Raw genomic sequence first — 17,744 nt, forward strand, 5'->3', positions numbered from 1 at the left:
GTAAAAATAAAATAAAATAAAATATAATATTGAGTTTTGTGATGAAAGTCTGCACGAAGAACTAAGTAGTGAGGATAAGAGAGGATCGAGAGTGGCGATTACGGGGATAATAAATTAAAGCTTACGACCTTATCGGGGTTTATAATTCATCAACCCGTTATATTACGTGGATGTAATGCATTAATTATTTTTATTATTTCGAGATGTCGACTCTTACTCTGCTTGAGAGCAATATTTTATCCTCATTTTTTCTTCCGAAAGGAGTAGACCGCTCAGAGTAGTTCTCTAGGTTACTGGGGACAACAAGTGCCCACAACATCAACGGAGGTATATTATTATACGTGTGAAAGTTCTTCTTTTATTGTCCGTCAAACTTTACTCTGTCCCGGGACTGTCATGATAATAATAGGCTTGCTTTATGGATAGGAGTGTAATCAACACTTGACACTTATATTAGCTGATATGTAAATCATTAGAGCACTTTTCAATTGGATTTTTCAATTTTGTAAAGTCATAAAAAAGTAAAAATTTAATTTTTATAACAAAAAAATAATTCATATTTTAACAATAAAATTTTTAAATTGTTAAAATAAATTTTATTCTTTTTTTTTTTTTCATAAAAAAAAATATTAAAAAGATTTGAAAAAACTAAAAATGAGGACTATTTTTTATTTAAGTAAAAATAACCATTTTTTGTTAATGTTTTATAGAAAATGTCTTTAAATAATTAACATAAAAATTTATCAATTTTCCTTTGATTGAAAGATTTCTTTTTTGTAAAAAAATTAAAATGATTAAAAAATATCTGTTGATTTCCCTAAAAAAAATTCAAACCTCAATTATTATCAATTTTTTTTTAACTTAAACAATTACTTCTATTAGTTGTTTAAAGTTTATCAGAAAAAATCCCATATTTTATAAAAAAAAAAAACCATTTTAACTAAAAAAATCAAAAACGAATACTAACCGACGACATAAATTATTTTTAAGTGGTAAAAATCTAACCAAATAAACAAAACATATAATACATATGTATTTATAGTTATTGGTGTACTGTGAACAGTAAAGGAAAAAGTAGTTAAGCAATTGGTCAGAGTACAAGAGTCCGTCCTTGATGCCGTAGCACGGATTTAAAATAACGCTTGCTCCAGGTATAGTTATCGAGCAAATTGATGTCCTCGGTTCTTATTCTTGTTACACATGTATAATACTAACAGAACCGAATAAAAGTCCCCAGTAAGAAAATAATAAAAGAGTCTCTGTAATATATATCTACTCGCGATTAGGCATACCAGAGTAGAGTAGATTTTTATTTATACATAAATAAATAAAAGTTTAACTCTGAGGAAAGAGAAAAGTAACATATCCGCGCAATAACTGCGGCGAAGCGCTTACGCACTCGACAAAGGGAAAGGAAACAAAGTTCCATCTTGATTGCAGTGGCAATAACGCCAAAACAGTGGTTACGCATCTGTGAGCGATCGTTGTTGGTATAACGAGCTACGAGCTGCTCTACCCAACTCCAAGATACGATACTTGCCCATTATCTCCAAAGACAGAATAAAGAATAAAGTCTTAAAATCTCTCCATGTCCATTGAGTACCTTTCGATACACTTCTGATCATTTTATCCTGGCCACTGTCTTAGACTCCCTCTTGTATCTATTTATTCATATTATATTGTCACGAGTATGAGTAAATTGTCCCAACAGCTGCGACGGATCCGGTACCGGCTGCTTAGTTTATTTTTTTTTAAGTGATTGATTAAAATTATTTATTTATATTATATAAATTTATATAGGGTTTGCTTTTATTTTTTGGTTGCTATTTTTTTTTTTTTTTTTTTTTTTTTTTTTGATAATCAATCATCATTCTATCCAGACTTAGTTATTGATTATTGATTATTGGTTAATACTAATTACTTTAATGGTTAATTGGTAGTTTGTAATAATAAGTGATAATTGATTTTTTGCTGGGATGCTGTGACAAGTTGATTGATGGTAACTAGGTGCGACAAGACATCCGAGACATGATAATAAGAAAAAGATGTGTTTCGATATTAATTGATTCTCTTATGTAGGATTATTATGTATTTTATTTTTTTTTGGTGCTTTTATAAAAATTTTTATCACATTTTTATTTGGACAAATTTTGGTAATTTAAAAAAAAAATAAATTTAGGTCGTTCCAAAATTGTTCTTAAAATGTTTCCATATAAATCTAGAGATTTTTAGTATTTTACAAAAAAAAATCCAATTACAGAAAAAAAATTTTCATTTAATTTTCAAAATTAATTGTTTAAAAATTTCCAATAAAAAATTATTAATAAAACATTTTAAAGTGAAAAAAAAGAGAAATATTAACTTACATTCTTGGGTGCAGTAAAATACATAAAAGAGTAAATATATATTTATATATAATTGGGTGATAGGTAAGCAAGTGAAAAAATTTTGATGTGATCAGGCGATTGGAAAGTATTAGAGTTGTACCAGTTATATATATTAGTACTCTCAACTTGTTGATTATTTCATATTGAGTATGTTTATTTTATTTCCGCTTAATTATATTTCTATTTTAATTACCTCCAAGTATGTATGGATGTAGACAAGTTTTGAATTAAAGAGACCTAGTGGTCGTTAAAATCCAAATAAGGAGAGCCGTCCACCGTCCACCTTCCACCTTACTTCCACCGATCTCCCGATTAATTAATTATCTCCGATTGCGGTAATGGATAAATAGCTTAACCGGTAATTATTTAACTGATTTTTCATTTGAGGGAGCCCTCGGCTCAAGTTTACGCCTCTTTATTTTACTTTACATTGCCTTCAATATACTTATTCCTTTACTCACTGCTAGAACAATTTATTATATCTATAGCTTCGTTCTCAAGATCACTAAGTAGTACCGTCCATGTACGCTTATACTTACCACATATTTAAAAGTAAAAACAAAAGCTTTACGCCCTAGCAACCGCTTTGTTTATTAATCATTACGTTTTTTGTGCGCTTTGAATAAACATCACAAAATCTTCTTATATTGATTAAATAGTTATTTTTTGATTATTAAACATCATGTCTAAGCGTAAGGCTGAGGATAATTCCCTCTTACAATCCTTCGAAAAAAAGTTACAAAAGTATCGTGATTTAATTGATCTTGAAAAAACTAAGGCATCAACTAAATCTCCCGTTGATAACCTCTTATCTGAGGGTAATTATTTATATTTTGTTTTATTTAATTTTTTATCATTTTTGGGCAACAATTTTCTATTTTGAATTTGTTGTACCTATTTTGACTGGGTTAAGCTTTAAAATAGTAAAATTAGATTTTTATAATCTGATTTTATTTTGCATCAGGAATTTATTTATTTATTTCCTGGTCGCTTATCTTAACCTAGCTCTTATGCTCATTGCAGACTCAGATGATGACGACCGTCGTCAGAGTGTTTATTCTGACTCTGATCCTGAAACTGATTGTACACACGATCTTAAGGCGTCAGGCGAACTGCATGAGACGAAGGGTCCTGAAGTTCCCTCCCTGTCCAATTCCGTTCTCCAAATGCTGGGCAAGGATAAACGCCTTCACAAGGAAAAAACCTACAGCATTCATCCTGAATTGTCGGACTGTTGGAAAGCTATCATTTCATCAGGTTTAGATAAAAATGATAAGACGACAATTATTGATAAATATCCCAACAAGGGTAATTGTACTTTATCATCTCCTGTTTTAAACCCGGAGTTGCTGCCTCTTCTCCACAAGACGGCTAAATCTCGTGACAAATATCTATCAAATAACCAAGATTTGATTGGTCGTGGTTTAGTTTCTCTTGGTCAGGCAATTTGTAATATTTTTAATGATGAAGTTGAACCTGTCGATAAAACCCAGTTGTTACAACTTCTATGTGACTCCAGTGCTCTTTTTTGTGAGTCATTTCATCAGCTCTGTAAATCCAGACGCTCACAAATTTACCCCTGTGTGGATGACAAAAGAAAATCTGTCCTTGAAGATTCTATTACTGACGATTTTCTTTTTGGTCAAGATCTTGGCAAGCGCATTAAAAATTCGGTTGCCGTGGAAAAAACAGGGTTATCTATTAAACCCCAACCTCCAAAAAAGGATTTTCCAACTACACGGACTTCTTTAAACTGGAAGGGCCCGTCTGGCCCTCGAGCAAACTTCAATCAGACGGGCTACCAGCGTCCTCCGTTTGCCAAGCCAACGTACCCAAACAAACAAAACAATCAAATTGCAACTCGATCCCGGGCTCGGAACCAAACGAATCAGGCCCAACATCCTCCAGCTTCAACTCAAAAGTAGAGGTGAGAGTTATTGCTGGTCGTTTAAAATATTTTTTACACGCTTGGTCTAGCATAACCTCTGACGCGTTTATTTTAGAAACAATTTCTGGGTATAAAATTCCTTTTTCTTCGACACCAACTCAATCTTTTATTCCCACAAATGATAATTTTTCTAATAATGATAAAATTAAAATGCAGGAAGCCATTAATGACCTTCTGTCTATTGGTGCTATTCAAGAATGTACAGAAGAAAATGGGCAATTTTTATCGGGTATTTTTCTTGTTCCTAAGAAAAATGGGAAAATGAGATTTATTCTGAATTTAAAAAATTTAAATCAATTCACTGACACTTCTCATTTTAAAATGGAAGATTTCCGTACGGTTCTCAAACTGATGTCAGAAGGATGTTTCATGGCTAGCTTTGACCTACAGGATGCTTATCTCATGATTCCAATCCATAAAAACTACTGGAAATATTTAAGATTTATTTGGAATAATCATCTCTACGAGTTTATCTGTTTACCTTTCGGTTTAAGCACTGCTCCGTGGGTTTTTACAAAAATTTGCAAGCCAATCGTTAGTTTTTTACGTTCTTTGGGCTGGTTATCAGTAGTTTATTTGGATGATTGGTTGTTAGTAGCAACTTCTGCGGCTTTATGTGCGCAAAATATTAAAGTCACGCGAGAACTTTTAGAATCTTTGGGATTTTTAATTAATGAGAAGAAAAGTAACTTCATTCCTTCTACTTCTTGTAAATTTCTCGGTTTTATTTTCAATTCAGTTAACATGACAATGGAGCTCACAGAAGAGAAAAGAATTAATCTTTATGATTTAATTTTAAAATTTAAAAATCTTTCATACTGCTCGATTAGAGAATTTTCTCAATTTGTTGGTAACATTACAGCAGCTTGTCCAGCGGTTAATTATGGTTGGCTCCATTCAAAGAAATTTGAAAGACACCGTTACCTCGAATTATTAAAATTTAATTATAATTACGATTGTGTCATGCAATTACCACTTCATTTAATCAGTGAATTTGATTGGTGGTTAAATAATATCAATTCGTCGAAAAATCCTATTAGAAATTCAAGATTCTCAAAGATTATTTTTTCTGATGCTTCATCTACTGGCTGGGGAGCTTTTTGTGAAGGTCAAGTAATTTATGGTCATTGGAATTACCATGAAAAACAATTTCATATTAATTATCTTGAGCTTTTAGCTGTTTTTAATGGTCTGAAGACTTTTGTTTTTAATTTATCTAACTGTGAAATTTTGCTCCGAGTTGATAATTCTACGGCTATCGCTTATATTAATAAAATGAGCGGTACTAAATACGAGTACCTGAATGATTTAACCTTTAAAATTTGGAGTTGGTGCGAGAGTAGGAATATTTGGCTGTTTGCGTCATACATCCCATCTAAAGAAAATGTGGACGCGGATGAAGCTTCAAGAATTAGTAATATTGATACAGAATGGGAGTTATCACTTTCTGCTTACCAAGAAATTGTTTCTCTTTTTAACAAACCGGAAATTGATTTATTTGCATCAAATCTTAATAAAAAATGCAAGAAATATTGTTCCTGGCATCGTGATCCGCTAGCGTTTTGTATTGACGCGTTCACTATTGACTGGAACAATTTTTATTTCTTTGCTTTTCCTCCTTTTTCTTTAATTTTGAAAACATTAAAGAAAATTCAAACAGACCAGGCTTGTGGTATTTTAGTAGTTCCTAATTGGTGTGGTCAGCCATGGTATCCCTTATGGCTTTCATTACTTGACTCACAGCCAATTATTTTTCAACCTGATGTTAACCTTCTACGATCTCCTTGTAGACAAGTACAACATCCTCTTGCCCAAAAGATGTCACTGATGGCTGCACGATTATCCGCCAGGCCTTCAAGGAACGAGGTGTGACTGAGGACGCAGTTGATTTACTTATCAATTCTATTTCCCATTCAACCCTACATCAATACTCTAAACCAATCGGTGATTGGGTTATTTTTTGTTATTCAAGGAATATTAAAATTTTTAAGCCGCAAGACGAAGACATTATTCATTTTTTAACGGATAAATTTAATAATGGTGCTAATTACAGCACACTCAACACTGCTCGTTCAGCTTTATCTTTAATTTGTGTTACTGAAATTGGTAAAATCCTTTAATTTCTCGCCTTTTAAAAGGCGCTTACAATTTAAAACCAGCTAAGCCTCGCTACGATCGAGTTTTTAGCCTAGATCCTGTGTTAGAGAAATTAGAATTATTAAGCCCTTTAAATGATCTTGATTTACCTGCTCTTACTACAAAATTAGCTGTTTTGTTGGCGTTAATTACTGCTCATCGTATTCAAACTATTGCATCTATTAAAAGGTGTAATATTTTGAAGAGAGGTAATAATTATGAAATAGAAATATCTGATAAGATTAAGACTTCTAGACGAGGTGTCTCTCAACCTCTCTTACTTTTACCAAAATTTTTACAAAATTCAAAACTTTGTATTGTTTTAACTTTAGAAAAATATTTAGAAAAAACTTCTGATTTAATTGTTAATCCAAATAAATTATTTATTACTACTGTTAAACCTTTTAAAGAAGCGTCGAAAGATACTGTAAGTAGGTGGATTCGTTCTTTTTTACAAAGCTGTGTAGGTAATGACTTTACGTCTCATAGTTTGAGACATGCATCTACCTCTACTGCTTTTAAAAAAGGCGTTAACCTAGATATTATTAAAAACTTAGCTGGCTGGTCGGATAAATCAAAGACTTTTGAGAAATTTTATAACCGACCAATTATTCCTGATAAAAATACTTTTGCTGAGACAATTTTATCATAATTGTATTTTGTTCCTCTATGTGTGTTCATTAAAATTTAAAAAAAAAAAAAAAAAAAAAAATGTAAACTGTTTTGAATTTAGTTCTATTTTATTTAAATTATGTTCACTGTAGCTCTGAACATCTACTTAGTGATCTTGAGAACGAAGCTATAGATATAATTGTAAGATCGAGCGAGCCTGGCGAAGCCAGGCGAAGCTCGATATTAATTATATCTATAGCTTCGTTCGAAGAGATCACTCCCTCCCTGCTTCGTTCATAATTTTATTCTTTTCCCTCCCTGCGATCTCTTCTTTATTTAATATTAGCTAAACTATATGATTAATAAACAAAGCGGTTGCTAGGGCGTAAAGCTTTTGTTTTTACTTTTAAATATGTGGTAAGTATAAGCGTACATGGACGGTACTACTTAGTGATCTCTTCGAACGAAGCTATAGATATAATTAATATCGAGCTTCGCCTGGCTTCGCCAGGCTCGCTCGATCTTACAATTAACTGTTAAAAAATTCATCTATTTAGAAATAATTTTTCATTTATTAAGTATAACTAAATATCTTATAACTATTTAATATTTTTTTAGAATAATATATGTTAAAATTAAATATTGAGTCTACAAAAAAAAAAATAATTATTAACCTTAAAAAATTCTTATCTAATAAATGATTTATTAATTCATCTAATTGAATAAATAATTAAATCATTTAAAAAATCATTTATTAAAATTCAATAAATCTTACAAAGTAAAATATTAATAAATCCTTCAATCAGTACTCTAATATAAATGACCTATTGCGTCGTAACCTTTAAACTTGGAGCTGATCCCGAGTAACAAAATTAGAGAGTTCGAAAAAGATGAATGAGTCACGGAAACGGCAATATTAATCAAAAGCAAACACTCTTGAATGAGCCGGTACTAATCTCCATACTCGAGATACCCAGTCATGCGTAAGGTAAGCAAGATAGACAAGATGATTAAACGACTTGTCTTAGTCTTAGTCTGAGTCTTGGTTACCACGTTCACGGAAATCCTCGTACCGTTCCTGGTTTAGTTCTTAGCTGTTGGTCCTACTGCGTTAGAGGTGACTCAGGTCAGGTTTATGCTTAGTACTTTTACCTCTTCACGTAAAACCAATCTCCATATACTACATACATTTTTTAAAATACCCAACTAAACACGCATGAGCATTTACTTTGTCGGCATGACGAATCTCCAGTCAATCTTATTTGCATCAAATGCGTTACGTGTTCCGGCCAAGTAATTCTCTCGAAAAATCAATTGTTTCGCAAATGTTAAATCTAGATGCTGGATAATTTATATTCAGAGCATTTTATTGCGGTGAATTATTCCGAAATAAATTACAGGGCTGAATTATTGAATATTTATCGCGGGCAATAAAAAGTTGGCTAGGAGTGAATGAGATGTTTAGTTTTCCGGATTTTATGATTAAGTGTCGTCTAGTAATATAATAATAGGCAAAAGTAAGTCTCGGTGAGTACTGAGTAGTACAGCGCAAATGTTCGAGCAAGCCAGAGGTACAAGTAAAGGCGCGGCTTATAAATCCATCGGCGCCCGCGACTAACAAAGGCGGCTTGGCAGTTGTGGTCGAGCATTACACTGGGGATTATTTAGAGCCGACCTGCGCGTCTTCAAGGACTAACGTCTTACCCGTCGCCACTCACCGCTCGGCGCTGGCTCAACTTGTTCTATCTTAGCTACTCTCCTTCAGTTAATATAAGTTCTGGTATTATATCCTCTAAGAAGAGTCTTATATTACATTACATTAGCAAGTAACTCCCGAGAAAACAAACTTATACATTTATTGCTTTCTCTATCCTCAGCATCCCACATTTCTGAGAGATGTCACTGTAATAAACCGCGCCTAGAATATTTGTAGCCTAGAGAGAGATTCATGTTATGTCTTGCGTAATTTTTAATCAAGTTTTTAATTTTTTTTCCAACGTTATACAGAAAAAAAGAAATATTTGATCGAAATAAGATTTATTTGTGCCAAAGATATAATATATTTGGATATGGCCAAATAAATATTTATTTGTGGTAAATATATAATATATTTGAGCGATTTAGTTGCGTAAAATAAATAGTTTATTCATAGTAAAGATATGGTTTATTTGTGGCAAATAAATCATAGCTGACGACAATAATGAATTCTTAAAATTTATTGTAACATATTGTAAAGTTAGCTGTCACTTGACTAATTTTTAATTTTATTCAATAAATAAATTAATTCTAAAAAATTGTTTTTTGAAAATTGCATTTTTAATTTTTTTTAATTTCTACCTGTCAATTTTTTTTTATTTTTTTTTGCCATAATTTATTTGTTAACAAAAGTTCTGAAAATTATTAAATATTTGCTAAATTAATTGTATCAATTTTCAGAAATTATTATGGCTTTGAAATGAAAAAAAAAATTATCTTTCATTCTTTTAGTTGAATAAGGAGATATTTTCCGTGTCTTCTAAAGACATTCAATACTTCAATAGAAGTATTGAATGAAAGTGTTAATTGTATGTTAAGGATAATTTAGATTTGTTTTCGTAAAATGTAATATTTTAAACAACTTACCATATAGGTTAGGTATGACTTTTTCGAATCCCCAATTAGTGAATAGTTATTAATTAATATTATTTATGCAAACACTATTATGTATGCAAATAAACTATTTTTTGAAACGTCGCTATAGCTTAAGTTGTAATCAAAACTTTCAAGTTTTGCTTTCAACGTTCAAGTGACGTCATGAGAGCAGTAGTTGAGAATTTTAATGCCAAAGATGTCGTTGTGTTCGACAAACTTAGCATCTTTACCATAAATAAATGATATATTGTTGACAAATAATCAAATAATTCAACTGTTATATTTACTTGTACCAAATATATATAGTTATCATTAAGAAATATTTAAAATAACGACTCAAATAAATTGATTTATTTGAGACAAATAAATCTTTTTTTCTGTGTAAATTATTTTTAATAAGAAGAAAAATTTTCAATATTTTTTCTATGCAAAATTTTATGAATAAATTTTCAATTAATGTCACTGCAAAATTAAAATAAAATTTATTCAAAAAACAAAAAAAAAATTTTTTTTCAATAATAATAATAATGAATAAATAAATGATAATAAGGATGATAAAAATAATGAAAATAATGCAAAGTAATTGGTCGCTTGTGGGTTAAATCGTAAATCAATAGAATTATTTTAACACAGAGTGAGCTCCGCCCATAATGCCCAACGATTTACACGCATTACACTTGCATTGGAGCAGATCGTTTTTCGGGATAACATTTTCGATCGCTTATTAACTTTCAACGCGACGCGTCGCGATTCACAGAAGCCGACACACAATAAACTACACCACTCGTATATATAATAATGTACGTCATATATTTTATCATATATACATATATAAATATATAAATACATATTGTTACTGTTATTCTCATCGGCATAAAAATAATGCGGTTACACCCCAGTGTAAATTTCAATCGATCATCCTGTAATTTAATATCGCATCATTTATAAGACCAAACGAGATACCTCACCTACTTGCTCTCAAAATCCGTTGCATGACTGTATCATCAGTCGATATCGAGAGTTATGCAGTCAATAACTAATGTCCATTGGTTGTTAAACTCTTCTGACAACCACAGTCACGATCGATGACTCGCTCAATTTTTATTACATTTTATTTTGAATTTTTATTTATCATCAACTCTCTCAATATAACTTCGATTAAATAACAGGCTTTCAGTCATTTAATTTGTTTATGCTCTCAGTACTCACTCTCTAATTTTAATCTTTGATAATAATAATAATAATAATTTTTTTTTTCATTAGTACTGTAAAGATTGTAAAAATAAACAAATCAGACGTTCAATTTTTTTAAATTTAATAATATTAATCTTATATTTTTTTGAGATAAATTTTTTGTTAATTTTGCAATGACATCGATAATTAAAAATTAAAATTGTACCTATAAAACTATTTTACTAATTATTATTTTTATAACTAGCAACCTTGAAGTCACTATGTGACTGTCGTGACTCGTGAATTATAAAAAATTAAAATTTTGCTTTATTAAATGACTTTTGTTAAATTACACTGTACTTTCTTAAATATTGACGTTTTTAAAGATATAAGCTCATCACGACGTTACACTCATCAAAAGCTTTCATTTGAGTACCCACATGCATTTTGATATATTTTTCATATATTCAATATATATATAAATATATAAAATATATGAAAAATTGATGTGGGTACTCAAATAAAAGGTCTTGATGAGTGTAACATCGGGGTGAGCTTATATCTTTAAAAATTTCAAAATTTCACAAGATAAAAGGTCATTTCTTGATTACATGTCTAGAGATTGAGAATTTTTAAATGCAGCTTAAATATTTATCATAATAAATTGACTATCAGTGAGAATGAAATAAAACCTTGAAAAGGCACAAATTCAAGTCAAGACCTTTGCAATGACACTAAATTTCATTAAAATAACCGATTTTATCATACGACAATCTCAGTAAGAAAAAATATCTCTTAAAATCTAGTTATTTAATTATTTATTCACTATATTTTCCGACCACTAAATATCATAATAAACCATGCTCCAATTTAATAACCAATCACATTCAACCCCCCAACAATTTTCAAAAACAATACATTTCATTAATACTCAGTCGTAGAATGTCAAAAAAAGTTAAAAATAAATAAATAAATAAAGCATGATACATTACTCGCGTGACGAGGAATATCGTTTGAGCATGTGGTATAACTTATTTGGAATTAGAAAGCCACGTACACGTAGACGAACACGGGTATGAGTTTAGCTCACAGAAAGAATAAAAGGGTTTAGTTAGCTCGTGCGCGATTGGATACCGTGCTGTAGAACACCGTCTCGTAATAAAACTTTAATAAAATGAGAAATAAAATAAGTTATCTATCTGTGTAAGTTTAGTATGAAATACGCCGATAGACCTCCGAGCGAAGAGGCATAACCAAGCAATACGAAATACGAGTGAATACACTGTAACTACTACATATAAAATACACAATATAATAAATATATGTATATAAAATATATATATATATTCACTAGGCAATCCACCTCCTGCATATGACGCAACCGACGGCGTTGAGCCGCTGCATCAATAACCGTCCCGACCTCACCTATTATGCTAATTAATGTTAATTAAAATCAAACACGCGTCCGCATGAATGGGCGGGGGAGTCCGTGATTAAAGGCCGCTTTTATCCAATCTGTACTTAACTTGAATTGCATTGGAAGCAACTCAGCTTCCACTCGTTTTATTCTTATTCTTATTTTATTAAACTCTTATCTCTATACTCTATACCACGTAGCTTCGCTTCCGAGCCGGCTAACCATAGTGTTTAATTATTCAATAAACCAACTTTCAGTATCCCTATTTCTTCACTGTAATTAACTTTTATTAATTATCCTCGATTAATCTTCCCCGTTATGGAAATGAAATTCGTCACGTTCAAATCGACATTTTAAACTGTATATAAAGGGGAGGTGTAACGTTTCCTGAGTGACTAAGACCACCAACCGCGAATTTTGGGGCAGGCTAAATCTTTGTTCCCTAGAGATTGTTCAGAGATCATTCCAAGGAAGAAGTTTGTTGGCACGTGGAGAGGAGACTAGTCTCTCAAGATCCTTTTAACCAACAACCAAGATCGGATCATCGGTTAAGTTAAGATCTTGCATACATAAAATGTACATTTATATACATATACACCAGGACGCGTGATACACGAATCACACTCGACTCGTTGTACTCCGCACGTGCCTGCTGAATTATATTTTCTCTTTCTCATTTACATTTTATTTTGTTTATAAAATTCCCTTTCCTGAGTATATCTGCTCTTTTATTTGTCGTGTGCTTCAAGGCTTGGGGATACTTTGATTTATATAATAATTATAATAAGGCGTCCGTCCTGGCGTCCATTAGGAATAGAAATTAATTTGTTCTCTAGTAAAGATTTTGGACAATGAATGCAACATTGCTATTCTAATCTTTGTTGGCCAAGTTTCAAGTCTTAACAGATGTTTAAAAGCATATTTTTTGTTTTTTTTTGTTTTTCTTTCAGTGCACTATTTTTAAGAACATTAAAGTATTATTGTTTTTTACTTCCGTTTTGTATCTTACAAATATGTAATAAGATATTGTAAAAGGACGTTATATATATATTTATAAATTTATACTCTAGTGACCCTGTTATTGGCAATTGCTGTTGGATCTTTATGTAAAGAAAATAAATAAATAAATAATTAAATAAATAATAAAACACCGAAGAAAAGTTGCAGAGTGAAAATGATTTTAGTTGATTTAGTCCAAGAAAGATTTTGTCTATATTAACGATAAAAATTTTGCGGAGTGAATTTTATATTTTTTTTATTAAATAAAAATGAAAAAATATTTATTATTGATTGAAAAAAAAGCGTATTTAGAAATTAAAAAAATTAATTTAACTTTTTTTCTTAGTTTGATGTAACAAATTAATTTTAATATTTTAGAAAAATTGCATAAATATTTTTTTTAATTTTTGTAAGTAACATTTTTTGATAAATTTTATCTACAATAATTTACTTGTTGAGTTATTTATTATTTTTTACTTTTTACATTAAGATTTATCAACAAGAGTTATAATTTTATTGACAAGAATTATAACAATAAATTGATTCTATATATAGATACATATAATATAATAATAAAATATATAGAATGCAACGTGGATGAATAGGGAGGAAAATATTGAATTTGAGGTAGAATGCACGAGATATTCCAATGTAGTTGTGAAAGCGGGTCGCTGTGTCTATGTAATGTACAAACACATACACTTATATCCACATATGATAAGTACATACAGAGGAGACTGTGTTATGTACACAGACTGTATGTACAGCAATAGAGCAAGGATAGAATAAGAAGCAAGAACGAACGGAGCAATTTACGCGGCGATGAGGCTCTGGATCTCTTTGAGGACGTCGTTATAGGTTGAATATGCACGGCCGCGACCTCAACAGTCGGTTCACCTTTATATTCACTATTATGCTTGTGGTAGATCCACTGATGGTTGACTCAGTGTCTGCTCTCAAAGACTTGCTCTTTTCACCGGCCCAGGCATTATAGCCAACAGAGACTGCGCACCTTTGCATATAGAGCCTTGATTGCGATGACGATCCACCTTGCCGCGCCCTGGTCTTCGGTCTTAGTACTCTGTGTTACGTGTCAGCACTTGGCGAATAGCTCAAGAAATAAAAGTGGGAATTAGGGAAGGAATTATGAAGTAGAAATTTATATTAAGCTCCAAAGGTGTTTTTAGTTTTAAATTATTTATAAAATATTAAATACTAGCAACCTTGCAGTCACTATTTCTGCCATGACTTGTGGACTATAAATAAATAAAATTTTGCTTTATTAAATAATGAATTTTGTTAAATTGCACTGTACTTTTTTAACTATTGACGTTTTTAAAGATATAAGCTCATCCCGATGTTACACTCATCAAGAGCTTTCATTTGAGTACCCACATGCATTTTTGATATATTTTTCATACATATATATATATATATGTAATATATATAAATATATAAAATATATTAAAAATTGATGTGGGTACTCAAATGAAAGGTCTCGATGAATGTAATGTGAAGGTGAGCTTATATCTTTAAAAATATCATTAGATGACAAGACTCAATGTCATTTCTTAACTATTGACATTTTTAAAGATATAAGCTCATCCCGATGTTACACTCATCAAGAGCTTTCATTTGAGTACCCACATGCATTTTTGATATATTTTTCATACATATATATATGTAATATATATAAATATATAAAATATATTAAAAATTGATGTGGGTACTCAAATGAAAGGTCTCGATGAATGTAATGTGAAGGTGAGCTTATATCTTTAAAAATATCATTAGATGACAAGACTCAATGTCATTTCTTAACTATTGACATTTTTAAAGATATAAGCTCATCCCGATGTTACACTCATCAAGAGCTTTCATTTGAGTACCCACATGCATTTTTGATATATTTTTCATACATATATATATGTAATATATATAAATATATAAAATATATTAAAAATTGATGTGGGTACTCAAATGAAAGGTCTCGATGAATGTAATGTGAGGGTGAGCTTATATCTTTAAAAATATCATTAGATTATAAGATTCAATGTCATTTCTTAACTACTGACATTTTTAAAAATATAAGCTTATTCCGATGTTACACTCATCAAGAGCTTTCATTTGAGTACCCACATGCATTTTGATATATTTTTCATATATACATATATATAATATATATAAATATATGAAAAATTGATGTGGGTACTCAAATGAAAGATCTTGATGAGTGTAACATCAGGATGAGCTTATATCTTGAAAAATGTCAATAATTCACAAGATACAAGGTCATTTCTCAATTATGTATCTAGAGATAGAGCATTTTCGAATGCAGCCTAAATATATCATCAAAAATTGACTATTAGTGAGAATGATTAGTGAACAACTCCCAAGATCTTTCTAATGATACCAAATTTAACCATAAAAACTCATTTATCATATAAATACATTGCCCACAAAGTTTTTCTTATTTTCTCAATAATATAGATATTTATAAAAAAAAATTTTTCATATTATATTCATTACAAAAAAATCAATTTTTTAAAAAATCCCAAGTGCGTCCAACCCCGTGAGCAAAGCTCTGGGTCCGTTTAACAGGTTGACCCAACCTGATCCTGCGTGAGTTTAGATGTTAGTCTCCTCCATCATCCAGACGATAAATAATCTCCGTCATTAGAGTTTTCATTGTAAATGCAAAATCCCGCGTAATTTATGCTGGCAACAAACACGCCCGGCACTAGGACCCCCGCGGCGAAGTTACAACGGCTTCATAACGCTTGAGATCTCACCGCCACTGAACGTAGTGCATCAGCAAAGGAGCTAAGAGCTGCAAACTAACAACAAGAACATCAACAGCAACTGACCAGCTCTTGATACTGATGCTGCTGTTGATGTCTTCTGTCTTGTATCTGGTACCCGATAGTGGAAACTTCTTTAGCAAGTCATCACAGTGCCACCACATCCTCTCTCTTCCAGGCAACAAGATCTTGTTCAGATACTCTTCAGCACTACAAACTGCGAACTGTTAAGTGAAACCCTAGATCTGAATCTCATCTCATCTCCACTCATCTTAATTATAAACACGATGGTATCGTCAGTTCAGTTTACTTCTTTTCTGTTTGGTTATTACCGTTGTATGCGTTAGTAGCCTGTAATAACACATCAATAAGTATAATAATACTAATACTCTTCTCGGATTATTGTAAATACAAACTGACTGATGGATTTAGCATCAAAGGCATCCAGCAGCGAGGCTGCATCTATACACAGACGAAGACATAGACACTAGCTTCACAATCGGTAAATATATATTCTTCATGAAATCTCTTTCCCACATCTGGTGGTGGTGCTGCTGGAAGAAACCCGCGTAATCGATGCTCGTGCATTAATTCGCTGACCGTTCCTCGATCCCGTCATGAGGAGCTCTGTACCACCTGGGAAGGGTTCACCAAGTTCACGCTCCCAACTTTTTAAATTAAAAGAGGAAGAACCTGGAGATTTAAAATTAAAACCCCGTACCTAAATCATCCAGTCAGCTGCATGTGCGAGGTGGTAAGAACATCCTTCCACTGACTGTGTATCTGTTATCCACTGTGTTGAGTATTAATACTTTATACCGAGCTAAATGCGTGCCCTCATACGAGTTGATATCATGCAGCAATGTTTAAGCTCAGAAATTAATAGCCCGGCATTTATTCCCGGTGATCCTTCAGCGAGCAAATGACTGGTTGTTTGATTCCATCAATCTGATGGGGTATCAGTGAGAAATAGGTGATAGGCGTGTCTAGGATGATATTCTGGTAGACTTTTCGATTGTAAAAGTTTCGTTTGGGTCTTTTTATAGTTTTAGAAAAATTTTATTTCAAACTGTTATTTATCAATTGTACTGAGAAAAAAATACTTTTACTCAATTAACAATTTATAGGCTTAAGAAATTCGATGACGATCAAATATTCTATTATTATTATTAAGTATTAATTTCTGAAGAGACGAGCATCAATATTTATCTTTGGATAATTGATAAACAAGAGAATAGCTTTATTTAAATAAAGTAAAAATTATTTCAATCAATTTAACAAATTTACAAATTTACGGAATTTTCCGTAATTCTTGAGCTAAGAATATATATTCTTTAAAATTTTCAAGAACATGAATTTTTGTATCAAGAAAATTTTCTTAATAAAAGTATTTTTTCTCAGTGTGCTTTTTTTCTGAGCAATAGAAGAATATTGAAAGGCAACAAAATTTTTTCGACGCTTCTAAAGAGTTTGTTTCATCAATTTTTAGTTTAATCAACTTCTAAACTAATTTTATCTAATAAAACATGATCCATTTTGCTAAATCGACGGTCTAATTAGCAATTGGTCCGACTCCTTATTTTTTAGACGGTGATTTTTTAACATTTTGATGTAGCAATAGTCCCAGTATAACTTATTTG

At 31.3% G+C, this 17,744-nt stretch overlaps 2 protein-coding genes across 4 annotated transcripts in view; one reads left to right on the plus strand and one right to left on the minus strand.

Annotated features, from left to right (window-relative positions):
* LOC123261823 (Krueppel-like factor 3) overlaps window positions 1–17,744 on the minus strand; it is a 252,539-nt gene that overhangs the window by 25,270 nt on the left and 209,525 nt on the right. The gene's annotated exons all lie outside the window — the stretch shown is intronic.
* Window positions 3,398–6,213, plus strand: LOC123261824. The gene is made up of 2 exons (XM_044723657.1): window positions 3,398–4,314; window positions 6,126–6,213. The coding sequence occupies exon 1, from the start codon at window positions 3,398–3,400 to the stop codon at window positions 4,310–4,312; it is 915 nt and encodes a 304-aa protein (XP_044579592.1). The 3' UTR covers window positions 4,313–4,314; window positions 6,126–6,213.

This window comes from Cotesia glomerata, linkage group LG3, assembly GCF_020080835.1.
Source record: "Cotesia glomerata isolate CgM1 linkage group LG3, MPM_Cglom_v2.3, whole genome shotgun sequence".
Taxonomy (NCBI): Eukaryota; Metazoa; Arthropoda; class Insecta; order Hymenoptera; family Braconidae; genus Cotesia; species Cotesia glomerata.